The sequence below is a fragment of the Contarinia nasturtii genome, unplaced genomic scaffold (assembly GCF_009176525.2).
Source record: "Contarinia nasturtii isolate CC-2019 unplaced genomic scaffold, AAFC_CNas_1.1 Cnas_scaffold_129, whole genome shotgun sequence".
Classification (NCBI taxonomy): Eukaryota; Metazoa; Arthropoda; class Insecta; order Diptera; family Cecidomyiidae; genus Contarinia; species Contarinia nasturtii.
In genome coordinates, this window is record NW_022197486.1 from 11,062,710 (window position 1) to 11,090,557 (window position 27,848).

The following is a 27,848-nucleotide window of genomic DNA, read 5'->3' on the forward strand; positions in this document are numbered from 1 at the left end:
AGAGAGAGAGATGAACACACAACAACAAAAACAACAAAAAACCGTTTTGGATAAACAAATCTTTAAAGTGTCACTCCTGTTGTGATTTTATTATCGGATTTATTTTTTATGGTTGCGCGCGTCTGTTTGCCATCGATTTTTACTTCGTGTTGTTTTTCTTCTTCTTCTTCTTTTTCGTTTTCTTGGAAGCAAATGAGAACAGGACGAAAACGTTCTAGCACGATAGAAGTGAAAGAGACAGATGAAGACAGAGAGTGAGAGGTCAAGACAATGAGTAAGCCGAATGCATTGTGTGTATGGCGCATTGCGTGAATGAGATGTAATTGTTGTCTTTTACGGGATTTAATGGATCGATGCGCTTTAATTTTCAATATTTCATCGATGTTTTGTGGCGTGAATTCATAAACGGTGACGAAGCTCATTTCGACCATGTTCAGTTCTGCACACACTAACTCTCTGCATTTGATGTGGCATCGCGAGGACCACATATTGATTCTTCTTCACTGTGTGTCGCAATCTCAATGAAACCTCTTCGAGTGTATTATTCTCTCGTGTATTTCTTTTTTTTTGTATTTGCTTCCTAAGCTGTGTACAACGATTTGTATGTTGTTTTGTTTTTCGTTGGTACTCAATTTTCCCATCAATAACGGCTCATGCAGCGCAACGAGCCAATAAATAAATGGATTAAAACGTGTTCCGAATGTTTGTTTGCCGCATTTTGAAATACCACTTCAGTGCATCCATTTTTATTGTCGAACTTAAAATTCTCTCTCGCTCTCTTGTTCGTTCGTCGGTTTGATCGCGTTTTGCCCAAATAAAACAAGGCAAACAACAGCTTCACAACGATAAACTCGTTGTGCGATTTATAATCGCAAGTGTAAGCCATAAAATTTACTGGCCACGATGTTTCGAACAAATTAACTCGACCGATTTGAGTCTCGACCGATATCGAAAACTGAAAACTAATGCAAACAATGGGCTCAGGTTATTTTGCAAGCTTAGAAAATCGAAACATAAATTTATGCTTGGCCACCACATAAAATATCATCTTCATCGTAAAGATTTATTTTTCTAGGGCAATCGAATGTGTGCGCGATGCGCGCAATTACGCATATTACGTGTGTGTGTCTGTGCTCGTCCATGTGTGGATACGATATATGTTAGAGAAATGTGAAAAAATATGAAAATCGTAATGCCTATCGACAGCTTTGACCCTTTGAACTATTTGAGCATTTTCTTTATCAATTCCGCGTATGAGTTGGGTGCAATACCTTTGGATTCCAAGAAAATCCAACGATCATGTAAACGTTTCGTTTGGTTTTTTATGAGTCTCTATTTTCATTAAATCTTTACGAAAAACTTCAACAACTATGTTGTTGCGTTCATTTTTGGTGGTCGCCAGAGACACCGGATTCAAGCACAAATCGATTAACTTTCATTTCATTCCCCGTGTGACAATTTTTTCTTCTCTATATTACTCTCTAGCTCCCTCATTCTGTCTCTTTCTCTTTCGTTTACCTTTGGTCGCATCATTCTCTGCTTCCCTTTGCATTGTGACAGAAAGATAGAGCGAGAGAGAGCAAGAGAAGCCAAACCGAATAAACACGAAAACGTGTATCGCTGATTATAACATTTATCTGACATAATACCGAATATCGCATTAAATATTAATAAATTCTCGGCAAGAGCTATAAAAGTGTCCAAACGACAAGATGCACGCACATCGCATGTGCTGGCTTATGGTTAAAATTTATTACACTTTTCGGTTGCGATGTGCGTTCTTCTCTCTCTCTCTCTCTCTCTCTCGAACATATTCTCTTTCGCTATCCCTCTCTGCTGGCCTCGGTCAGTGGCTTCGGTGTTCACGGAACGAGAACGAAAACCGTCTATCAGCACACAGCGATTCAAAGTTTAAAAGAATCTGTCGGGTCGCCAAAAAAAAATGAAGCACTAACCGTGCTGAGGCTTACATTGACACATGGTGGTCCGTATAAAATTGATGAAATCATGTCATTTTCATCAAAGTTTTTTTTCGGATTAAAGTGTTAAGATTTTTTTTTATATCATTCTTTATATAAAAAAAAGTCCGAGACTCCAAAAAAAGTTTATTCAAGAAACAATTTGATGCGTTAATATGTATAAATTGAACGATGAATATATAAAAATTGTTTTTGTCTTGGTCGTCTCAAATCGTCGTTTCGTTGGCGTTCACTACTACCAAAATCGTGCAAATTGAAGGTAAACAATTATTTTGCGCGCAATACTGATTGACGGATTTTTTCATCATCACCGCTTACTCTCTTCACACAAAAGAGAGACTTGTTTCTTTGTATCTCGTTTGTATCGCGTCAAAATGAAAACGCATTTTCTACTTAACATGTCTTCAATGATGTCGATTATCTTCTGCTCTTTGCAGAAAATATAATCATTTTGCATTATCATCAAGTGTTTTCTGTGTTTTAAAGCTTGAGCTTTCCCTCGCCGGCCATATTTTTCTTTCGCCAAACAGGTAACGTGCTACAAATATTCGAAACAATAATAAAGGAAAAACGAATCTTAAGCAATAACAGCGAGCACACGGCTCGAGACAAATAAAAAAGAAAATCGCTCTTTTGCGTACACAAAAAAAGTAAGAGCATTGAAGTGTACCCGATGTTTTGAAAGTCGGGTTTTATTTAATGTATATGCATGATTGGAGTGACTCGTTCGCTCTACCTCTCTTGCCACTACAAAAAAATGGATTTTCAGCCATATATATGCGATCATCTCTTCAACAAACCGGCAAGATAACGACAAGCACATATCTCTCTATTTCCGTTTCCGTATTGCACTTATTCCTACCATTCATTCAGAATCCACTCATTTTTCTTGTCTCTTCTCGGTCTCTTCACTTCTTTTCAATTCTCTGTTGTTGTTTTTTTTTATATTCGGTGAATATATCGTGAATGGATTTTATTGTCCGTTGTACACCGCAAAGAATATGAACAAGGCGGGAAAATGTAATGATAAACAGCTTTAAGAAGCGAACCAAGAGAATGAAATACATTAAAATATTTAGCATTGGTTTTTTTTTTTCATCTTTTCTTCACAAAATAACGAACGCCCGACACTTTCCACACAATAAAATTGTGTATGTATGTATGTGAGCAGTATTTACCCGTTTTCTCCTTCCAACGATGTGCGCTAGTGGGCTTCGCCAATTTACCCATTTTTCCATTTCATCTTGAATGCATTAAACATGTTTTGTTCTGACAATAAACAATGGAATTGTATTGGACTTTTTCCGTGTGCATATTTCTTCACTATTCCATCGTCGGTCGGCACATTCATTCATTATCCAAACGGTTTTGCTTTTAGAGACCGTTGCATTAAGCACCTTTTGAAGAATAAGCGCACGCAACAGACGCGATCAATTTTCCGGCAGAGTCTAGCAACAGAGAGAAAGAGCAGACAAGTTGGCGAGAGCAACACACAGAGTGAAAGAGAGAGAGAGAGAGAGAGAGAGAGAGAGAGAGAGAAGGAAAAGGCGGCTAGAATAAGAGAATAAAAAACGAAGAAAACTCAGAGAAAAACACATTAAAAGAGGAAAATATTTAACAAACGAATGGCTTGAAGAGTGAAAAAAACGAGCACATTCATTGTTGTAGTATCATTTTGGTTACTTTATAGCCGGCATATGTGCGAGACACACTTCATGAAAGTCCAATCCCAAACCAATGCTTTAAACTTATTTCAGTTCATTTTATGGCCAAACACACACATTATTTTGTACACTATTTGCCGTCCCTCTCCCCTATGCATTTCAATATGAATCAACAACAACAAAAAATTATGTATAAATCGTGATACAAATGGTTATACTTATGTTTTCGGCCCGTTGCATTCTGATGCACAAAAAAAGAGGAAAAATTGTCAGAATGAGGAAAACATAAACAGGCAATGGATAAATAATACAGATTGCGGAACAACATTGAATAAGCGATTTGCAAAAAGAAACGAATTAAAATACAAAAAATCACCCATTAAATACACTGCCCTCACAATTCACACTTTTGCATGCAACTTCAAGTGTGCATTCAAGAACTATATTCGCTTGAAATGTATCACAATTTGTTGCGTAGAATACTGTCACAGGTGAAAAATTGCACAGTTTTTGTTCAACTTGGATCCGGAAAATTTTCTTCGTACGAATAAATGTTTCTTCTGGAGCTTGTAAAATTGCGTCCCAGTTAGTCCAGTTCTACTATAAAATCTATTGATGATCCAGTCCAATCATCAAGCCGATTCAAGGGAATCAAATCGATTTGACTCGAGAAAAAAAAAGTTGTGAGCTTGAAATCACAATTTTTGGACTAACATCAATACTTTTCCCTTACGTAGGATCATAAAATATTCAATCTCGATGGATGCTCAAAATAGGAAAAAAAAACTCTTGAAATTTTGTTTTTACCTTCTATCAAACGTGGAAGAGAGTCGGAAAAAAATGAATCTTCTTCCAGCTTTCTCCAATAAATATCCTTACTGTAGTCGATGCTGTGTGCGTTTGTTCTTTTTTTTGGTTTCCTTTGAAAGCAGATTTACTTTGACGCTTGGTTCTTTTTCGCTCTTCGTACTTTGTGTACTCTGCTTCGCTGAAAGCATACCTTTTCTCAATAGTTCTGAATTGAATCGTTTCGTTTTTTTTTTTCATCGCATGTCTGTTTGCACGACCGCTCCAAATACTGTATGTTTTTCGAAATATACGTTTCCATTTAGCAATAGTATCTCTGGGGTATAATACATTTTGTTCAGTGAATGGGAAAAAAACCATCCATTTTTGCTCTATGTTTGTCGGGGCTTATACGAAAATATTTTTTTTTTGCTCTGATCTCACATCTTTGTTTCCTCCGTCGCTCTCACGTGGTTTTGTCCCGTTTTTTTCCTCGTAGTTTCTCTTCCATTTTACCAAATATAAAGAGCGAACATGATCGGAACCGTGAGCGCAGAAAAGTTGAATAAGGTGGTGCCCGCTAACTGTAAAAATGTCGTTGCAACAATATAAAGTAAGAACTTGTAACTAACGGAATAATCAGCCGGTTTTTTTTTTTCAATTTTCAAGTTATATTGACATAAAATCAGCCGCTTGCAAAATTAAAATCCTTCATTGTACCAAAACTTTTTTCATCAACAAAAAAAAATAACAATCCCGAACCGTTCAGTGCATTTGACGAAACACCAATGCATTTCCGCCGTTTGCAACGAGAACCGAAAAGTAAAAACAACCCGATCCTTTTGGAAATCGATAAAGTGATTGATATTCTTTGGTTGTCATCAAATTAACCGATCTCACTTTACTTTCCATTCTTTTGCCATTGTCGAAACATTGCCGTATTTGTGTTGGCATGTGACGACGGTGACGTTACTGTTATTTTAACTTCCCAAATGAGAATCGAGAGCCATGAATAATAACAACAATTACCGAAAATGTCGGAGCATAAAATTAAATGCTACGTTAAAACATGAAAGCTGATGACACATCCACGTCGCTCAAATTGTGGTCGCTTTCGTGTCGCGGTAAAATGAACGAAAAAAGAATATGAGAAAGTTACCGCTTTATTAAATTGCCACGTCAACGTTATAATTCTTTGGCGAGTTTTCCTTACATTTTTTTCCCTTTTCTGCGCCTCCTTCGGCATCCTATTCCTTAGATTCAGAATGTTATACTAATCTGAGGGAGATGAAAAAGGAGCCAAGTCACACACTGATCGTCACACTTGAAATTCGATTTGATTTATGGACGCTTTTTATGTATTTTAATTAAAATGACGAGAACGAGAGATAGAGAAATGATAGAAAAAAGGAAAACATTGTTGAAATGCCACGTATTTTTTCCCTCAGCCATGACATGTTAATGGATTTTAAGAAAATATTGAATATTCGACTGGCATACGAATAAAATGAAGCCGAATCATGGCTTCATACTCAGTACTAGACAACAATATCATAAATGTAATTACATCAACCGTTAAACACTATGAATTATTATTAAATAGTTGTTAAAATCAGCAGAAAATATGATGCTTTATTCACGGGTGCGAAATTCCGCTGTAAGATTCAAGAGTCGAAAGAAAAACTCGTTTAAAGAGAAGTTATTTAAAAAACAAAATTGCGGTCGACAAAGCTGAAGCAATTGAGAATTCAAGAGATAAAGATACTGGGTGGCCGTAATAATCATGAACTTTATGGTTTAGAAGCTTAAAAAGTGATTAAAGAAGTATATCTGACTAGTTTTTTTTGCCAACGCTGAAAATATTCTTTTGAAAACGATGTTTCTCAATTGTGATTTGCATGGAACGATGAAAGATTTATGTGATTCGAAAAAAGAGAGAAAAAAAATTCGTAAAATTATAATTAATCTACTGAAGTTCATTGCGCATTACTTGCTAGAAAAAAAACATCATTAATTTGTTTTTGCTTCATAAGAAAAAATAAACGTTTTCTTTCAGCACGAAATTAAATAGCATTGGAATTTATGAAGTGTGGTGTATTTAGTACGTTCCGAAATCGATTTCTAAATGCTCGGTTCATTGTTGAGATACAACGTTTAACGAAAATCATTATGGCAGGAGAGTCGACAAAAATGAGATTTTTGCCGAGTTAAAATTAATGAATGGTTTGGTCGAATGTTGAGCTCATGATTATATTGTTCGCTTTAAATGTTTCTTTCATTCTGAAATGTTCTGTTTTTTTTTCGGTTCGTTTGTTACTTTGAAACTATTGATTTTATGTGTGTGTATTAAACTGTGAAATCATTTAGATGTTAGGTGAGAAATGTTATGTTTACCAACTCCATTTCGATAAAATACAAATTACGTAGCGAGTAAATGTTGCGTGACACCTTCTTAGTGATTAACATCTCATTTTGATTATAGTGACGAAAATGTATGACGAACAGTGAACAAAAAAATTGATTGCTGTGCACGGTGCACCTTTCATTCGAAAAGAAGGCAATGATGGCAGGAATCATTTGCATTATGCTATCTCATGTTTTAAAATCGATCTCTCTGCATTGGTCAACATCCGAAAATTGATATCTTTTTTTTTGTGTATGGCAAATGATTTTCCATCATTTTCGAAAATGAGATGGAACTGAGTGATAAAAACGAAATGGGCATCGTATAGTTCGCCTCATTAAATTCAATAATGGATTTGCGTTGGAGTTGGTGTACTACATTGAATTTATATTTCACAATGTAACGCACACATTTGAAAATATACCAATTTTCAAATGAAATTGATCGTTTTACCATTTTCGGTGGAATTCATTCAAGCATTCATTCCATCGATTTACTTTTAATGAATGCAAAACGAAATGCATTCAATTAACAATCAAACATCGGAATTGGTACGTATGTAATACACACACACAATATAAACCGAATAGAGAGCGAAAAATACACATATTCAATGTGATGTGATGTGTACACCATCATTATTATTATCATCTAATTTCCTTAATGAACCCAAAATCATCGACTAATTGACTTCTAATTGAAATTGAATCGAAGCGATGGCAATTGCAATCGCAATATAAACATGCCCTGTAATTTTTCCCCCGTTCATATTGTCGTTTCTTTTGTCAAAGCGTTCAACTTTGCATTGATATGCTGGTGTTTGTTGTTACTGCCACTGTTAACGAGAATGAACAAAAAGCAGAAAAACGGGAAGAGAGAGAGAGAGAGTCGATGTAACAAAGTCGATAATGTGAATACACCGGAATCGAACAGCGTAATTTCAGTTTAAAAGAGTAGTGCTAAAACCACGAACTTCAATCCACAAAGTTCTCGACGGAATTATGTATAAATGCACAGTAAATAAATGCATGAGACACCGATCGACAAGCACCATTTAATATGCTGCCAATAAGAAAAGCAACAGCAGAAGCAGCACGCAAAACCAACGTCAAACAAACTGCTTGCAAAATGAAAATGAAAACAAGCAACACAAACTTAAAGCGAGAGAAAAAGAGACACACCGATAGAATGAGATCTTGGATGCACAAAATACAATACATAAAAAGGGCGCAATTTTTCGGAATAAAAGCAACCGATAAAACCGAACAATACCAAAGAAAACGAACAACAAACAGCCAAAATAAGACAGACAACTCAAACGTACTGGAATTAGGAACGGACGGGAATGAAAAAGAGATAGTGTGTGTGTGTGCATCGAGTTGAGAAAGCGACGACCGTGTTATTATATTAGTCGTTTTTCACTGTACACTGCTGAAGAGACAGAGAGCTGATAATGCACCGCATCCATTATGTTTGTAAATTCCCTGTTATTGTTTTGCTTATTTTCTGTATTTTGCTTATGCTGCTTTTATATGATGACTGGCTGCTTGTTTTGTTTGGTTCGATCGCACTCTCTATGTATACAAACATACTGGGAAACTACAGTGTGTCTACCGCGTCTTTTCAATTACACGGAGCTTTACGTGTTTTGCATATAAATGAGCGTACGACACCATTGCAAGCTCATTCCAAAGCAGTGAACAAATTTACTTGCACAATACCGAAAACCAAAAGAAAAAGTCTCTCTCTCTCACACACACACACACACAAACATGCAAAAACAAATTTTTTTTCACCAATGCACAGAGGAGAAGTAAAAGAGCCAAACAAAAACTTCGAGAAGCACAATGAAGAGAAAGGAAAAGACAGAGCTCAGCATAAGAGGTACAGAAGTAAGAGGTAAAACAACAACAATAACGGCAACTTGCATAAAGCTGCTCAAAACCATCATATTAAATATTTGCCACCGCCGGAATGCACTGACGATGTTGTGGCAAACAATAATCAATAATTAAGCATACCAAACCGTCCCTTTAACACTCATTCCGTGCACTTTACACACAATGCATTGTTGTCTACACGGACAACGACGACGACACCAAAAGAGAGGGAGAGACGACTATGTTTGCTGGCTTCAACGTAAACGACAAATTAATTCGCTCTTTTCAACTTGGAAATATAATCAATTTTCGGCAAATTTGCCACGATGATATCGTCAGCATATGCTTGAATGAGGAAATATATTGCTGCTGATAGAGGTGCAAGCAAGAAAAGAGTTAAAGAGATGATTTGGCGGAAGAAAATAAGTAGAAGACGAAAAAAAAACAAATCACGTTTTGAAAGGCAAAGCATTTTCATAGTTACTTGATCAAAACAATCGTCATTAGTGGATGAAAGGAAACTAAACGAAAGACCGTGCTAGAAACTACGCGCGCGCATCATTCAATGTATTCTCAAATGACGTTTTCATTGTTTGTCGTTGATTTGATAATGTTTTAGCCCCTTTGAAATGCACATTGTTTTCGACAATTTTACCGCATACAAGACACAATGCTAAGCGGTTTATGTCGCTTTTCCGTCAATCAAAAGGCTGCCGACAGAATATTCGATCAGTTTTCAAACCCTAGACACATTGCCATTGTATTCAAAATGTATTGGACGTGTGAGCGAGCGAACGGACACGACGAACGAAAGAATAAGAATGAAAAAGTCAATGTCTCTCAATTGCATAATTCAAATTGATAAGCAGTGTCTCGTCATTCTCGCTGCTTCTGCTGCATCGAATCATCAAATAAAAAACAAAAATAAAATAACCGCAATTGGTCACACGCTATTTATTTTCGAAGCTGTTAATATGATTTATACGGCGACCGCAGCGAGAAGATAGAGAAATATCAAATAACTTCATAACGTTTAGAATTTTGATTACCCCCGTTGTGTTTTGCGTGACAGACCAAATGAAACGACAACACTATTTTAACCACAACTTGATTCGGTTTACATCCAAAATGCAGCCAGAATTCATTAGATTGTTGTGCTCTCTATGACACTATTTGCCATTTGTCATTTTATTGTACCAAAATGCATTTTTTATATTCCATTTTTGAACTAGAGTGAGTTTTATGACTATTTTTAAGTGGCAAATGTCATCACTTGAATTGGTTTCGCTCCGAATGCCAAAATGAGTGAGAAAAAGGCTTATTTAGAAACAATTGACAATGATCAAACCCCACCACCAAAAAAATAAATATGACTAACCGCAATTGAACGTTGAAAGAAGAACGAAGAGTCGGTCGTAAATATCTGAAATAAAAATGGTATTTATTGCTTTTGGTTATATTTCATTTTGTTACGGTCGATCGTATATTGGCGGTTATCAAATAAAAATGTAAAACAAACCGATTTTTCTTAGTCTCCTTTTTAAATGGATTTACTTTTAATAACGTCAAAAAGAAAAAAAAGAGTGAAACTTGTATAAACATCCCGAAAAAATGCGCTTTTTAATGACCATTCGCAAAGAAATCGTAAAACATAATAAAAACGGATTCATTTCACGCATTTTAAGTGCGGCTCACATTAAAAAAAACGTATTCGCTTCCAATTTCACACGAAAAATTCGACAAAATGAAAATCTGAACGTTATCTGAAAACGAGCCACAAAACCAGAAAAAAAAACAACGGCGACATCGTCACTAAAGTGAAATTGATTAGGTTTTCAGATTCAGTTGCATTAATTCCGTCTTTTTTTGTTTAAATTTCGTCTTGTTGTTCTTTTATTTGTGCGTTTACAAACAACAAATTTCAAACTGCTGGTGCATTATCGATATGTGCATACACGTATCCTGCACGATATTTGTGTATGTGTGTTTTGTTTATGCTTGATCGTTTTGCGCCTTTGCCATCACACATAAAAGCGCACACTCATTGCGCCCATCGGCCGCAATAGTATACAAAAAAAATGTAATGAAATTGTTTTGTGACGCATTGTTTACATGAATACATACGAAACACGCGATGCTTACAGTCACCTCATTGCCAAAGCACATGAGATGTTGGTTTTTTGTTAATTGTGCTCGTGACTCATTGATACGATTGATTTGGGGTCGTTCAGACAAAGAACTTTTTTGGATTTTTTTTGTTCGGTCGTGATCCACCGAAATTTCGCGCGCTCGTAACAATATACACGGTGCGCACGTAGTTCCATTCAAAATAATAATGTTCCTGCCCGTTTTCTGTTGTTATTACAATCGTATTTTTTTTGGTTTGGTACGTTGCATTCCCTGTGCTGAGGAAATTCAATGCAATGCGATTACGGAAGTAGCATTCCAAGTATCCGCATAATGGTTGGAACAATTTCAGAGTCTCGATGACGACACATATCAAAGCTTCGATCCTGTTTACATATTCGAATTACACAAATATACACTCAAAATTGTTATGTGATGCAATACATTTGCTATGCCATGAAGGGAAAATAACACCAAAAGAATCATTTGGCACAGCGTCATACAACCCAAGTGCACGTTTCTAGTCATTTATTTCTCTCTTTTTTTCTTTCATTTTTTTTTTCTCTCGCCCATATGTATATGTGTGTTTGTGTACTGGTTGTTGATGTTCCATTCTTTGTGTTCATCAGCTCGATATGCTTAAATTTTGTACGTGATCTCATCGTGGTCGGAATATTGCACCAGGATATACTGACCAGCAATAGAGGGAGATAAAGAGAGGGAATTGCTCTTTCTCTCTATCATGCGCGCACACATAGTAAAAGAGAAAAAGGAGACGTCGGAAATATGCAATGCATTTTATTTGGTTAAACATTTATATTCACGAGATATTCAATTATTCACGGTGGTCAAAATTAATTTTATGGTCTTTTGTTATGCACGAATGATTCGCACAAAAATAAAACGAGAATATGTGAAGAAGAAGAAAAAAAAATTATATATATAAAATAGCATACGGCATTTTGATACGTACAAATACCGGCCACAAGAGTATAAACAAGCAACGGGCGTCAAAAAATTAAGTCGAACACAAAATGATTTTGGTTTTGAATCGAGCCAAACCAAACCAAACGTGTATAAAGCCTTACATCAAACATGCAGCAGCATCACAAGCCCAAAGTCAATCGAAAAATTGAATCATTTTTGTTGTGCATGCGAGCCTTTGTGCTCGTGTCAATTTTTTTTTTTAGTTTTGTCCAAATAGTGAAGATCAAATCGAATAGCGAGAATTACACACAGAGGAGAGAGAGATATAGCGGCGAAAACATCAACTGCAAATGGAATTGAATCACTTTTTTTAACACGAGAGAAAATGTATGATTCATGCAGCGTGAACGAAACAATTTTTATTATTATATCTCGTGACAGCTCTCACGACGCATATTTATGAAATGGTTTTCGATCTTTTTTTCCCCATTCTATATCTTCATTATGCATATACACACAGCATGTTGCTTGCATGAATAGATCTTGTGATCGAGCTGACTCAATTCATTTGCCAATGCAGACATTTGATTTGCACGCAAGATATTCATTTGATTTCATAGAATTTCGTGTGTAACACAACGATAACATGAAATTGTTCGCTGTTGCCATTGATTGTTGCAGATGAAAGTGGTGTTTTGTTTTTTTGTTGTCTCTGTGTGTCTATGTATTTTAATTAGTAAGCGAACATGCTTTGTGCTGCGTTTCTATTATATTATAATACGGAGCAATGGGGTGTCCGCAAAAACTAGAATTTGTAAACTTGCAAAAACTAGCGGCACTGATGACTGACATTGGAACAAAAGTGAGTTGTTTTTGATGGAACCATATTTGAATTACCACTTCACATTGGAATGCAATACACGAGTCATCTCGATTGAAGCGAGACATTTGGTTCAGTTTTTTTAATGCACTATCATACTTCAATGGTTTTTATTTCGAACACTATGAATATTTTAACCCGATATCCAACTGGTACGTTTGAATATGCTCGATAGCGAGAGGGTGAGTGTTATGAATTCATGTTTATGAGTATGCGACTGTAAGTTTTACGTGTGCATTTACTAAAACTTTTGTTGCGCAATGAGACTGAAAGTGAATGAACGAGAGTGCTAAAAACATAATCAAAAAAACAACAACAACAACAACAATCGAATTAACAGGTGGTGGTAGTGATGGCTCATGAATTACTAAAATCCATTCAAATGCATTGAATTATTGAACTTGCATGCGCATTTTTGCACCACTTTACCTTACAGCAACTCCAAAATTTTCTGTTCGACGTTCGTCGTCGTCGATGCAGAAATTGTAATAAATTGTCCGATTTGAATTGAATCGTCATGTTCCTGAAAATGCATCGATTCTGGATAATCAGATAAAACACTTAGGGACTATGCCATTCTTTCTCATAACCGCACTGATTTCGCAATAATTTTTCATTATATCGTATACACACTAAATTCTAATTCATTTATCACTGCCATGCCATATTCACGTACTACACATTTAACTCATGGAAACGGCAAGGTAGCGCACAATATATTGCGGATGCATCCGAAGTAAAATATAAACCTGCACAAAGGTCTTCAGTAGATAAATACTCTAAGTTTAAATGTGTCGTATTTTTTTTATTTCTTATCCGTTCGCCGAACTAAGCATGAATGTAATGACACGCACCAATCATCGGACCGATGTCTCATAAGACTAAGTGCAAAGCAAAAAAAATTGACTTTGTTTGCCGTAGAATTTATTATCCCCATTCAAAAAATATGAAAATATCGAACGAGAGTGCCAAAGTAATACCGACCGGATTTCATTTTGAATTCAAGACTGATGTTCGTTCATCGACTTACCTTTAATTTATGATTTATAATCCATGAAATCCAACTATCCTTATGCCATTCGGAATTGTTGGAAATGTTCAGACTTTGAATGCCAATAGTATCGTAGAACCGACAATTGCTTTTTAATACAGAAAAGTAGAAGTTTCTGTTCTTCAGGTCAACGGTTTTTTTTTTCGAAATCAATTGAAATTGGAAAATTGACAAATTATAAATAAAATTGGTCAATTTCGGTATAGTAGCAAAAGTTCATATTTTCAAGCCGCATTTTCTTTGAAAAATCATTTTTTAAGTTTTCCGTCTTTTGATCGATAACTCCTTTCTAAATCAATAAAAATTTCGTTTGGGAGCACTTGAACAAAACGAAGTAGAGAAAATTCACATTCGATTACGAGCAAGTGGTTTGTTTTTCTTTCGGTTTCTGTTTTCCTTCAATTGGCATTGTAATTTTGGTGCACATTTCAAATGAAATCATCGAAAGGCAAACGATAAAATACTCCTTGCCTTCGATATGACTTCCATTCGCAATTGATTGTAGATCATGTAATTTCATTAGATTGTTGCTTTCATTCTCGTGTTTGGCTTGTGAAAATGGTAGAAAAAAAATGTTGATGTAGTCGAATCGTGCAACTTGAAGTGCATCAGAGACCAAAAGGGCACTCCATTAAAATTATTCGTTCAAATAAACTATGAAATCAATCGTTTTAATCGATGTAGCAAATCCATGTGCAAACTGATTTAATAAATGGTGCGCAAGTGATTTGTGAATCGTTTTCGACGTATACATTTTCAACATGTTTGTGTCGGTCGGTCGGTCGGTCTTGAATGTTTTCAGGTGAATTAAATCGAAAATCGCATCAACAACGTCGAATGCCAGATCGATGTGCTTCAATTCTTCAGTATTTGTGTGCTGGCAGCGCTAGTGGGCGATTTGAAAAACCTTAATCAAATCACATAATCGACGCACATGTTGCCGAACAATATTTCTGCTTGTACGTTCGATTTATCAAGGCAAGACCGTGTACGAATGTCTACTAGCGCAAACAACCCCGAAGTAAAATTGGGAATTGTCCAATGTCTTTAACTCTCTTTTGTATTCGAGGTGAGAGTGAGAGAACAGAAACCGAAATCGAATAAAAACGAGAGCAACATTTATGACCATCGACGAAAATTATAATTCATGTATTTGCAATTGGCATTGAATGCGCCCAGCATAGTGCACACCGGAACCGATTTACAATTTTACATATTGCATATGATCACATCCATTGTGTGTTGCAACACATTCGAAACGAAGAGAAAAACCCGTTGAACATGTGTAACTTTAAATTAACAATAAGAACATTTTCGTGAATTCAACACAAATGGATGGACGAACGGATGGACGAATGAAAAATGGAAGGCGACAGAGGAAAATACAAGTTTAGAAAATAAAGAGTGTGTTTGAGAGAGAGAAAGCGTCTGCGTTCGGTGAAAAATTGGCGAATCGTTTGTTGGCAAGGGTGGATTTAATAATGCATGGACATTTAGTTTGTTGTCGATTTGCAAGTGAAGAATGCCACTGAATAGCAACGACGCATCAATTTGAATCGACAAAAAGAAACACAATATCGAGAAACAATGTTCGATAATATTTAGCATTCGTTGAGCTATGAAGTAAATCTTGTGTCGAGCTTTGACGCTCTTTATTGTGTGCCTGTGTTTTGTAGTTGAGAGCTTGGAATAAAGTGGCTTTTATTTCTCTTCTCTCTCTATTTCTATCTCCCACTCTCTCTCTCTCTCTCTCTCTCTGTGTGTGTGTGTGTGTTTGTGTTGTGTGTGCATCTCATCCATCACATGGCATTGATGCATTCATCACATTTCACGTTCTACTTGTAACGTTTGCAATTCATTGTCGCTTATGCATGAAGAACGTAAAACGCATGCAATTTTAAGTGCATGACAAATCGAAGCACTTAGCGTTAATGTTTCAACAAATTTGTGTTGTACATTATGCGATCGGTTATCGGTTCGTGAAAATGTGTTACATTGCATCTGTGTTCGTGCGTTTTTATGTGTATTGCAAAGCATTTGTTGTTGATGCGTGTATGCATCAGGGGTGTCTGTTTGTAATGTCAATTCAATTTCAATTGCTGCATATTTATGAATGGTAAAAGATTTCTTGCGTTTTACTTTGCATTTTATTGATACGCATAGAGAATTTCTCTCCATTGAGACGTGTATGTGGTAAATGTAGTTTCCATACATACATTGGCCATTGTGACAAACGTGCACTTGTGCTTCCAATACACCCACAAAATGACGTTGACGACGAGAGAAATCCGACAATTCACGCTTAATCTCGTATTGTCGATTGTAATTCACCGAACTAGAGAGATTGTATTGACCAACCGAAACACAACATCAACCGATAAACAGTGTAAACTAAATACAAAATATGTATATGGTTACGGTGCTCCAACAGTAATTCGATTCACTGTCGATTGTTTTGTCGTTTCCTCCTTTACATTATTATCAATGTATGTTAATAAATTGAACAAGTCTTGGCATATTTTACATTTTACAAAGATAAGATTATATGCGAGGTATCCATTTAATTTAGTCAAACGCACCTTCGTTTCGCCTCATCGTCATCATCTACTTCTTTTGTATTAACCATCCGAAATTGCACGCCTTTTCATCTAGCGACCAAACGAGAGAGACATAGTGTGTGTTTGAGGGAGAGAGAGAACAAAAAAAGAAATACATTTTGATTTAATCAAACCCGATTCTTTTCAATTCCAAACATCCCATTCGAAATGCGCACAACCAAACTTGGCAAATGGCATCGGTTGATCGAGAAAAAAAGGCAAAATAATAAAACGATTGAGCTCGCGCAATGGAGTGGCCCCATTAAAATATCATCGATTATAATGTGTTTTAACGTTTTTACAAACTCTATTAAAATTGAAATAAATGTGTATTTTCAAGTCAATTTGAAATATATGTCCAAAAAAGAAATTGCTTTTAACAATAAATAAAATGCGCTCATTCTCGTACTTGCGCTCGCGCTCACTTATTAACTCTCTTGCTACGGTGCCTTTGTGTTCTGTATTTGGATTTCAATATGGTATTGTGTTGGATATTCTCGATGAAGGAGGATAAATTCCAAAAAAACTACACACACACACACGAAACGAAACAACAAACACACACGGCATATTAACAACAATCGAAAACAATCGGGCCGCGAACACACAACCAAAACGAAAAATTGATTATGAAATTCTAACAAAACAATGGCCTCAAGACCAAAAAGATGAATATACACACACACACACACCAAATAACGCACTCGCTTTGTATCAATAAGAATAGTAATAATAGCACGCCCAAACGTCATTATTATCAGTGTTTTATATTCCTCTTTGTCGAATCTCTTACTGATTGTGGCATATAGTTGTTGTTGTTGTTGTTTTGGTCTTTTGTGGCATGGATTTCAATAGATTGTTCGATACATTTAGTCAGTTCTTATGAACGATGATTTTTTTCCCTTGTTTTTCAATTCAAATTTTTAGTTTTCGCTCGAATTTTCCCTCTATATCGCTTTCTGTATCTATCATTTTTCACTTGATTTTTGAATATGTTGCTGTTTTTTTTTTCCTCACAAAACTTTTAAAACACTTGAGACGGTGCTAACGATCACAATTGAATCGATATTTACATGCACTGTGTCTCGATTCGTTTTTAGTGGGCGCCTTGTCTGTCTTTATTCTTTACGTTGTCTGTCGAAGAAGAATACACAAGGTTATACCGGCAAAAGAAAATGAAACAAACGAAGAAAAAATTGGCAGATGAATTGAATTGTTTAATTTCCTTCATGGAGAGAAAGAAAAAAAAAACGAAGTGGAACACGATTCAAACGATAGCAACAAAATTGCGCCGAAAGCGCTCATTGAATCTTTCAATATGAATATTACAATGTGCCTAATTTAACTTGCGCTCTCGATCGAGCGAGACGCAAGAGTCGAGTGCCGCCAAATGAAAATGTCATCATTAAAAATGCACCGAACACAAGCGACTTTTTTGAAGCGTTGAATTCTTTGTGTCGACTATTTCATCTCTATGAGACAATTACAAATGTTTTGCTTACGTTCTATTGAAAAATGTCATTTGGTATAATTTTTTATGTTCTTTTGTGGGAGAGCCTTTTAAAAAATTCCTTATTTGAAGTACATAATGTTGTCACTTCTCATCGAGAGACAAAAATTATGTGTTACTATTTCGAAACCATACATACAAAAAAAAATAAGGGAAAAATATGACGATTTATGTTGGGAAGGCATAAAATAGCGCATATCAAATGACATTAATGGTTTCGAATGATTAATGAAAAATCGTATCGATTCACCTATTTCATTTTCTCGATGTGTGATTTCAAATGTCAGCGAGCCCATTCAACTGTATAAAAACAAATGCATCCCAATATTTATTTTATTAATTTCGTTCAATATTTCTCTCTTCTCTTTAGACACACCGATAAATACGAGGGATAAAGAATCATTTATTAACTGACGTCGAGACCATCAACAGAACTAACAACAATAACTTACACCAGGGTAAGCATACGCATAATACGATGAATAAGTGACGCGCACTTTGCGATTCGAAAAAACAACAATAACAATACACGTATTGATAGCCATTGTAATAATTGATTGAATTTGATTTTATGTATGTTGAGATATTGCATACACTCGCTTCTCCTGACAACAGTCGCCCAAAAGACACATTTACCAAATGTGATTCGCGTGGCACGATGTATCGCAGCGTTCATTGTTGAAATGAAGAGAAGAGAAAAAAAAACGAAGGAACAAAAAAACGAAACTGCACGATTAAAGTGATGCCGTGAAACCGGCACACCAATAAATGTAACAACATTGAAACACATATGCAGAACAGTATTGAAACATATTCGATATGTGCTGCAGTTAAACGATAAACGATATGTATTGAGAGAGAGAATGAATGAATCAAGAAATAGAGAGAAGTAAAAAAAAAATAGTCCATCCGACCCCAATAACAACAAAAATCACTTAAGACAATGTAAAAAAGGAAAACAAAATAATGGAAAATAAGATAACGAACGCCAGCAGCAGCAACATCAGTAGCTGTAGCAAGTAAAGTTCGAAATAAAAAAAAAATACGTACACATATATAAAACAAGCAAATAGACGCAAATGTATCGACGTCGACGACGAGACAGCGAACGATTTCGACGGATAAAATTGAAATGACACTGTGTGTCTTTATGGATATTATGAACGGAAATGGGCTTTTAAAAACTGTACCGACCGATCCACAAATTTATCTATTAGCTATCACATTGAATGTTATTGCTATATGAATGCTGGGGTTACGTGTGTTGGAGGTTTGACGCTGCCATACAGATGAAGAAATGACGATAGTGTTCTAGAAATTATTGAAATGATGACAACGCAAACGACAACCATAACAACATATTTATTCATGCTTAGATGCAGAATGGTTAATGTGATTAAAGTGAAATTTATGCGTTCGACTGTTAATCATTCATTCGACAAGAGGCAGACGCGTCGCTTGAAAAAGAAGCGTGCGACGTACAAACAAAAACCCAGAGAAATTCAATGAATAGAATATGAATGAATGGAATGAATAAAACTGTGAAACTTGATGACTTTGCGTCCAATTTCAATTTTAGATTTTATTCGTTTTTCTGGTTTGTTGTTGTCTCTTCCCGCATCTCAATGTATCATATGTGCTCAATAGATACATAATGTGTTCGCGCTATTGTTGTCAATCTCGTTTACGTTTTTTTTTTTGTTCCGCTCGATTCCCTTCCGTTTTTTGTAAAACTTAGTGTGTCTTATGCTATTTTTTTTTCGGTTTCGATTTAGCTGAAAAGTCAATTCGGTTTTTTTTTCTCTCTCTCTCTATTCTTTGTCCATATTTTTTCCATCCTATTATTTACTTTTCCAATGAATGTGTCGAAGTTTTGTTGTTATTTTTCGTCTGTTGTTCATCATGTCCCAGGCCAATGCATAGTGTATTCATGCGGTATGAACAACAACAACAAGACAAGAGAAAAATAGTTTTACATATGTTTCTGGCGGTGTCAATTTTTACTCAACCGAAAAACGTATTCCGAAACATTACAATATGGCAAAACATGATACTTGAAGAGAGAGAGAGAGAGAGAGAGAGAGAGAGAGAGAGAGAGAGAGAAATTTACGCACTCTATTTCATCGATGAGTTTTGTTGGACGAGACATGCTTGGCAAACTGCATATGAAGCACAATCGGCAAAACAGTGATCACATGTTCTCCATATTGAATGTTAAATGTAGATGAAAGAACTAAAGGAATAAAAACTAATGTCTAGAAAACGGAAAAAGCCAAGAAACCGAGAGAGATTGTGTGAATATCGATTTGAATATGGCATCGAGTCAGTTGGGTGCGCTCTGGTCTTGGAATGCAAAGAGTCAATCGAATGAATTTGAATAAATTGAAAAGTTTTGTTTCATTGACAAGAGAAACAAATAGCAAACCAACGACGGAACCAACAGAAAAAAGCGCTCGTACACAAATGAAAATAACATAATGTAAAACAACAATCAGTATCTATGTTTCGGAATGAATCATGCATTAGTGAAAATATGCATGAATAAAAAAAAACAAGGAGATCTTATAAAGTCAAATGAGAAAACGGGGCGAAAAAAAATGGCCAATCAAAGAAATGATTTGTTTTCATTTTGTATGTATATCGATGAAGCATGGAATTGACGATTCAAGCATATTTAATAAAAATTAATGTGTATTGAGCGCCCTTCGATATCGTTTCGGAATCACGCCAGCTAGAATCGAAGAACGATTCAAAAGAAACGCGTGGGGCTTATTTGATAAGGAAGGGAAATGAGCATCATGTCGTTTTTGGCGGCTCGTCTAATGGTTGCTCGTCCATGCACTCAATGATATTTCGGTCTAAATCACTCGACAAACAAACGGTCTTATCAGAAGCGCACTGTTGGTGTGCCGCTGCTACAAAAATGATGTGACCTGATGTTGACATTGTTCTTGTTTTCATTTATTTTATTTTTGTGTTATCAGAACGGCAACGGAATTGACTGAGAAATAATCATAAGTAAACGCAAATTGAAGAAAAAAAAAAAACAGAAAATCATCAAAATGAAATTCATGGCAGGCGGCCCGATGCCTGCGTGTATTTACATCATTTACCATTTTAAAGCAACAGCAGCGGCAGTTACATTTCATTTTTTATTCTAACACCATTTGTACGCCTACACGCACCACACACATTTTCAATGGGTCGACTCCGTAGACAGAATACCATCCGAATTAATTCACCATCCATTTCCGAATCGAGAGAAGAAACGATCAATTTATATAGTCTTCTCTTCTCGTCTCTATCTATTTCTCTTTTTTTTCTCGAATTGTATTTAAAATGTATGCGGAAAGTGGTGCTTAACTCGATATCGATTTTAATGCCAAAATCCACTCATCTTACACACTAACTATATGGCATCTCTTTATGAATAGACAACTTATTAAATTTCAATGAAATTTGAGATAGTGACGCCTATTTTTGGTTTGCCTCGTAAAGAGTTTGATGTCTTCGAGATAAACAAACCGGTACATATTAAATCGTACGCATGCCAATTTATTGACTTGTGTCATATTTTTTTTGTTGTTGTGTTTCGTAATTTTTCTTTTCTTCCATCTTCGAACAAAAGATGTGCAAACTCACATACGCACTAGTTACGGCCACACCGCGGTAAATTATATTTTCATGTGCTATTTCATTTCGACTAAAATGGAGATGAAACGAACAAACAACAACAAAAATATTATTATCGAAACGAAATACAATCTATAGATAGATTGAAAATGGAAATCCCAAAAGCGAATTGAATGGCAATTCAGTGTGGCAAAAACAGACGCGGCAACAAACAACCGAACACAAAAAAAAAAATATTGATGGAAAAATATTCTATTACTGCGGTTGAAATGTGTTCGCTTTCTTTTAGTATAGTAACCATATACTATGGTGTGTGTGTGCGTGTATGTGTGAGTGTGTGATTGTGAGTTTGTCTCATCTTCATTACAAAACTGACATATTTCATGCCGAAATACACACATTCATCTCGTATTGCAGCCGGGAATGTTAGAGAGTGTACATTATTGTTTACTCCTGTTCTCTCTGGCTTATTTGTCATTGTCCTCTGTCTATGAGTTTCCGATGCCTAAGGATAGATAGATTCGTAAAGAAAGATTAAAAACAAAACCAGGAAAAAAAATTCGAAAAGGAATTACACGATGGATACATTGTCATGCTGACAGAAAGCAGCAACGAGAGCAACAAAAACATTGACGCCATAAATAATATCGGTTTGGTATTGTTAAATGGGTTTGATTGCAAAAAAAAAAAAAAACAGCGAGCACACAGATTTCGTTCCTCTTTTGGAATTCGAAGGCCAACCACGAAAAAAAGAGCGCGACGAGTATTTCACTTGAACATAACAATGGGTGAAAATCGAAACAGCCATATGATATTCAGACAATAAAACTCAGCTCCGGGCAACTGAAAGCAGCTAAGATGTATATGCAATTACCGCATTCGCTGAATACAAAACAAAAATATGAATGTTTTAGTACAAACGCAATTTTTTTTATTTTTTACTTATCACATTTATATTTTGAGCATATTCTTACCATCGAATAAAAAAAAAACAGAATCAAAATTCATATACAACAAATACTCACAAAAAATCGAACTCTTAAACACAATCGAAACTTAAATATTACAGAAAGAAACGAGCAAAATAAAAAAAAGGATGTCCTTAAAAATGATCATTAGTTAAGTGATATCGCCAATTTCGTATTTGAATTTTTTCGCCATGATGTTGGTGTGGTTGTGATAAATTGTGATTTGGTCTCATTTCAAAATTGCGATCGAAACGATAATCAAAATTGGCGGTTGTTGTGATACCATCGACTGTGTCACGATCCGATCCAGTACATTTAAGCAATTTGTTACGCACACGTTGCCCAAGCAATTGCAAGAAATTTTTCTTTTCATTTTGTGGTGGCATATGCATTGATTTACCCATGTTGCCGTTGGTCATTTGCGTTGAAGCGTTGATGATTTTTCGATCGACATCCTGGCACATCGATCGAAAGGGAAACGTTTGTCATAAGAAACTTGTATCGATGTTTCGTTGATTCTTTTTCAAAATGTATACACAAATGCACAATACAGCCAACAGCAAACAAACTAAAATTAACATGGAAAAGAAGGCGTGCTTAAATTTTGAACCATTCGCAGCTGCCATTGCAATAAACAATGGATCATCATCGAAATCAGCACGCGAAAATATCCCATTCGTGTAATTGAACAAGCGCAAATCATAGTATGTACTCATTTCCGGTAACAGGTCCATCCAAAACGAATTGATTTTCGTCAATGCATTAAAGTATTCGGACGTTTCGTAAACTCCCAAATAACTTTTCGACATTCGAGCCGAATCGGTTGGATTTTGTGGTTGATTTTCTTTACCAATACGATATGGATTCAATATATTCGAGGACACAACACGAGCTTGACCATGAATCATATTTTCGATTTCAACCGAATTTTTCTCCAAATCAGCCGTGAACATGCCATTTTCAGCGATTGTTGACGATGGAATGTCGCTCATATCGCTGCCGGTTGTAAGCGATGTTTCACCTAAAATTTGCACAAATTTTTGCTTTGATGTGTACGGACGCCATGCATCAAATATTCGTCCTGGCGTTGGATTGCCCATTTTTATAAATTCACTGAACAAATGTCGCATTCGAAGACATAAACGCATTTCCAATGACGTTAATTTTCGTCGACTGATTTGCTGAAAGAGACTTGGACCCATTAAAAACAATAAATCAGATGTATGACCAGCTCCACCAAAGTAATTGGTCGCACCACGAATATCTATCGATTTCGAATGATGAAATGAATAGACGTAAAATGTTTTTTGAGCACGACGTTGTACAGCACTTTCAATAGCAACCGTATCGTTCATTGCAATTGACGTATTTAACGTATGATTACTTGTTAAACGTTCAATTGTCTCTAAAAATGGTGTTTCATACTTTGTTTCCGATATTAAACGTTGCATTGCATTCAATAAATATGACGGAGTTTGAGGAATACGATCGAAGAAACGCCATGATATCATTCGACGCACCTGATCGGTTGCACCATTCTCAAAACCATAGTGAGATAGCACATTCGGCAATAGAGATGATGTTATATACTTTTTCAACGGTTCATATCCTTCACGCGCCAATTCGAGCCACAATTCTGAAAAAACAATGATAGGAAAGGATGAATGAAGCGACTTTGAAGAGCTTATTTAAATCACAAAAAATGACGAAATGAACTCTCTTTTGCTCTAATTAAAATTACCTTGAATAAAAGCACCTTCATTGCTGGTTATTCCTATCAAAATTGGTATATTTGGATAATCACCGAGTTCAAGTACAGTTTTCGGATCGGTCGATAGATATTGAATTGATTTCGGTAAATAGGTATCTATTTGTGGTCCCAATAGTTTCGTATAATTTCCATGCTAAAAAGTGACGAAAAAAAAAACATTCACAAAAAACAATAATGAAAATGTATACACTGTAAAATGCAATATGGACATGATTTTCCGTAATTTAAACTCATTAAATACTAATTAACACTATTTCAAATGTGAAATGGATGGTAATTGGTATTTTTTTTCTGCATTTCACTTGCCAATTTTATTTCAATTTAAATTTGAGTTAATTTTTATCACATAATTACACATACATACTCATTCGCTCATGCGAGCTCAAAATTACAAACTAAATACAAAAACTAATTAATCAAAACAATGAATGGCATTTTTTTGTTCGTACCTCATAAATGTGTTCGAATGCTTTCAATAAATCGGTAACACTTTTTTGTCGTAGGCAATCTAAAATGTATTTAATGTGCGACGAGCTGCATGCTAATTTTTTAACAATGGCCCATGAAAGATCATTGCCAGTGGTTAAATTATTGGATGCATCGACATTTTGATAGGACCATGATGAATAAATCGTACCCGACATCACAATCATGCGTGCAAACAGTGTGGCCGTTTTTGGATTGGTCAAATGAAGCATTGCGTTTGGCGCCCCGGATGTTCCATGTCCGAGTAATGTTACTTGTTTCGGATCGCCACCGAATTTATGAATGTTCTCTTCAATCCATTCGAATGCCATTTGTTGATCGAGTAAACCCAAATTCCCAGGAGCTTCTGGACTACGTAAACTTAACCAACCAAAGATATTTGTTCGTGATTGAATGGTCACAACAACAATGCCTTCGGCAGCCAAATCCAGACCGGTCGGACGATTTTGTGCCCAATCGAATGCTTGCTCTTCACCCGTTATAATCACAAGCACTGAATGATTACCACCACGTAACGCCGACTAAAATGGAATTTTACATTTTGAACAATTTAATTATTTGCTATCAATAGAAACTCATCATTGTTGAGAGAATTATGAATTTCGATTTTCAAATAATTAGAATTGATTTGAATTAGTCTACTACCTGTGGCGACCAAACATTGACATAAAGACAATCTTCATCGGTTTTTATTGCATGCGGTGCATATCCGTTGTGCGTTTCATCAAACATATAATTGGTTAGTTGCGGACAAATTGGTTTATAATCGCGTGCAGGCAATGTCCGATTTCCCCAGCCCGAATGACGTTTGGGTGCCTGAACAAATCAAATATCACAATTGGAATCGTTCAAATCATCAGCCCGAGAAACATTGAAAAAAAAAAAAAAAAAAAAAAAAAAAAAACAGAAATAGTAATTATGAATTAAAATTCGACAAATGATTTGATCACGAAAGAACTTACGGCAAATCTCAAATTGCCGGTCGGTGATTGAGCGTATGGAATGCCCAAGTATGAATAAACGGCCGTTCTTGTCATAATTTTCAACTGTATGAAGAAAAAAACATGAAAAAAAAACGTATGTAACAGGTGCGGTTGGGGTTGTTTGGGCTCTTTTAGAAATGCAAATGACACATACACCAATAACGGCACCTTGCTTCAGCATAACCATTCCATCGGGATGTTGTGCATATGCAATGCACAAAATACACGATATAAACACATAGAAAATCGCTTTACGGCATGTGGTTTCATCCATTATTTTAAATTGTCAAAAGATTTTTTGAATGCTTTGAGGAAACTATGACCAAAAATGTCTTTTATATACTTTAAATCTCTGCTTCAACTGCAGTATCCAGACCGTTCTTTGAAACACTTCAACCATACACATGCACCAAAATGAAATTGACTCTAAAATTGAATTGTCTTGTTTTGAACCGTATCACCTCACTCTCTCAGATATCATTGACGAGCGCTCAGCTCATTTTACTGCTAAATTTAGCTCATTTTTGGTCAACAACATGAACAACACTGTGTATCACACACAAAAATCAACTGTCAAAATACTTATAAAATTGACATTTATAAGAAATCTTATTCAGTGTATTTTGACCAATACAATATAGTTTCTGTATAATAATTCTACAGGGACTGTATATGTAGATGGACTAAACTATACAGTTTTCTTAAAATCGTCAATTTTATATAGAATGTGTAAGTAATTTGGCAGATGATTTCTATGTGTGTATCCTAAACCAAAAATTATCTGTTTCACTTTCAACCAAATGACCAAAAGTACCCACCGCTAATAATAACAGTATATCGTCGGAATAAAAAACCGAAACCTTTTAGCACAAAAACACCATCACACAGTTATGCCGTACAAATTTATTACATAATTAAAACGGCTTAAAGCCTTTTTTCGAAACGGTCAATAGGTTAAACGTGACGATTTTCACTTCTTGTGGTGTTCACGTCGCGACGTGTACAAAAATCCAAATTGCACAACACATGAAATTGTAACGGTCTCAATGCTGCCATTCAACACAACAACAAAAAAACGAAAAACATCAATGGCTACGACGAACAAAAAAGTGTATGTGTGTACAGCACTTTTTTTTAAGTAAAAATCTGCTGGAACTTTATGTTACACCAGCGTATGACAAAATGCGCTTTTAGTATATAGAATGGTGCACGATTTAAATCACTCTCTCTTGCATACACAAAATAAAGTCATACCGAAAATGACGACATTTCAACGCGGTGTTCAAAACCTGACTGGATCCGAATCAAATATTCTAAAACATCATGAGTGAACACACACACACCCAGAGAACAATTCTAAATGAGTAGACCAACATTGTTTATTAACATATTTTTCTGTAATTTTTCAAATCACTTTTTCCGTTGTAAAATTTGTTTACCATTTGCACTGGGTGTCTCAGTTCATTGTATCAACGGAATTTCAAACAGCAATTCGACTCGAATCAAGTTGAATAATGGTAATAGATAAATGGTAGAATCACCCTATGTATGCATGAAATGCGGTGACTTCTTTCTCATTTTTAAATATTAGCATTTCGTTCCGTTTCGTTTGTTTCCGATTATTTTGTGTCATATGAGATCCTCATGCATGCAGTCTGTTCCGTCCATGTGAGTCAACGATTTTGGATTTTTAATTGCCCGTTACCATACATACGTACAAACCAAAAGAGAGAAAGAGAGAGGGAGCGAGTGAAACAGACAGACAATAGCATAACAACACACGAGAAAACTAACAACAGACAAAAAACCATACGCACACAATGCTTCTGTGAAATGAATGAATAAAACTCAACTAGAATAAATTATTTTGAATTTCGAAAAAAAAATGTTATTACTATTATTGCGTTATAGTCTCTGTCGCTCTTTTTTTTCTGTCCATCGTATTTAAATAAATCGTGCTGTGTGTGCTCATAAATATTTCCAATGTTGTCTTTGTGGATATGGATTGTTGTGGGTTTTTCGTTTTGGCCAACAATTTAAATCAGTCGAGAAATTACTCGCTAAAAATGACCAATTTTTTTTCACCTTCTTTTGAATCAACAACATATTTTCACATCAGTTCTATCCCATCGTTTATTACCTACAGCTCGTTCCATCTCTCTCTCTCTCTCTCTCTCTCTCTCTCTCTCTCTCTCTCTCTCT

The 27,848-nt window shown here is 35.6% G+C and overlaps 2 protein-coding genes across 4 annotated transcripts in view; one reads left to right on the top strand and one right to left on the bottom strand.

The window, feature by feature from the left end:
- Positions 1-27,848, top strand: part of LOC116345424 (protein slit) — a 312,643-nt gene that overhangs the window by 25,007 nt on the left and 259,788 nt on the right. For all 3 annotated transcript variants that reach the window (XM_031774763.1, XM_031774784.1, XM_031774773.1), the window contains one exon: positions 18,176-18,263. The gene's annotated coding sequence lies outside the window, so the exon portion shown is untranslated. The remainder of the gene's footprint in view (positions 1-18,175; positions 18,264-27,848) is intronic.
- On the bottom strand, positions 22,556-26,919 carry LOC116345418 (cholinesterase). Its single transcript, XM_031774750.1, has 7 exons — positions 26,465-26,919; positions 25,801-26,192; positions 25,626-25,709; positions 25,309-25,479; positions 24,627-25,184; positions 24,148-24,310; positions 22,556-24,042 (listed from the first exon to the last, which is right to left on the bottom strand). Exons 2-7 carry the CDS (start codon positions 25,918-25,920, stop codon positions 22,892-22,894), a joined length of 2,247 nt encoding a protein of 748 aa, XP_031630610.1. The 5' UTR covers positions 25,921-26,192; positions 26,465-26,919; the 3' UTR covers positions 22,556-22,891.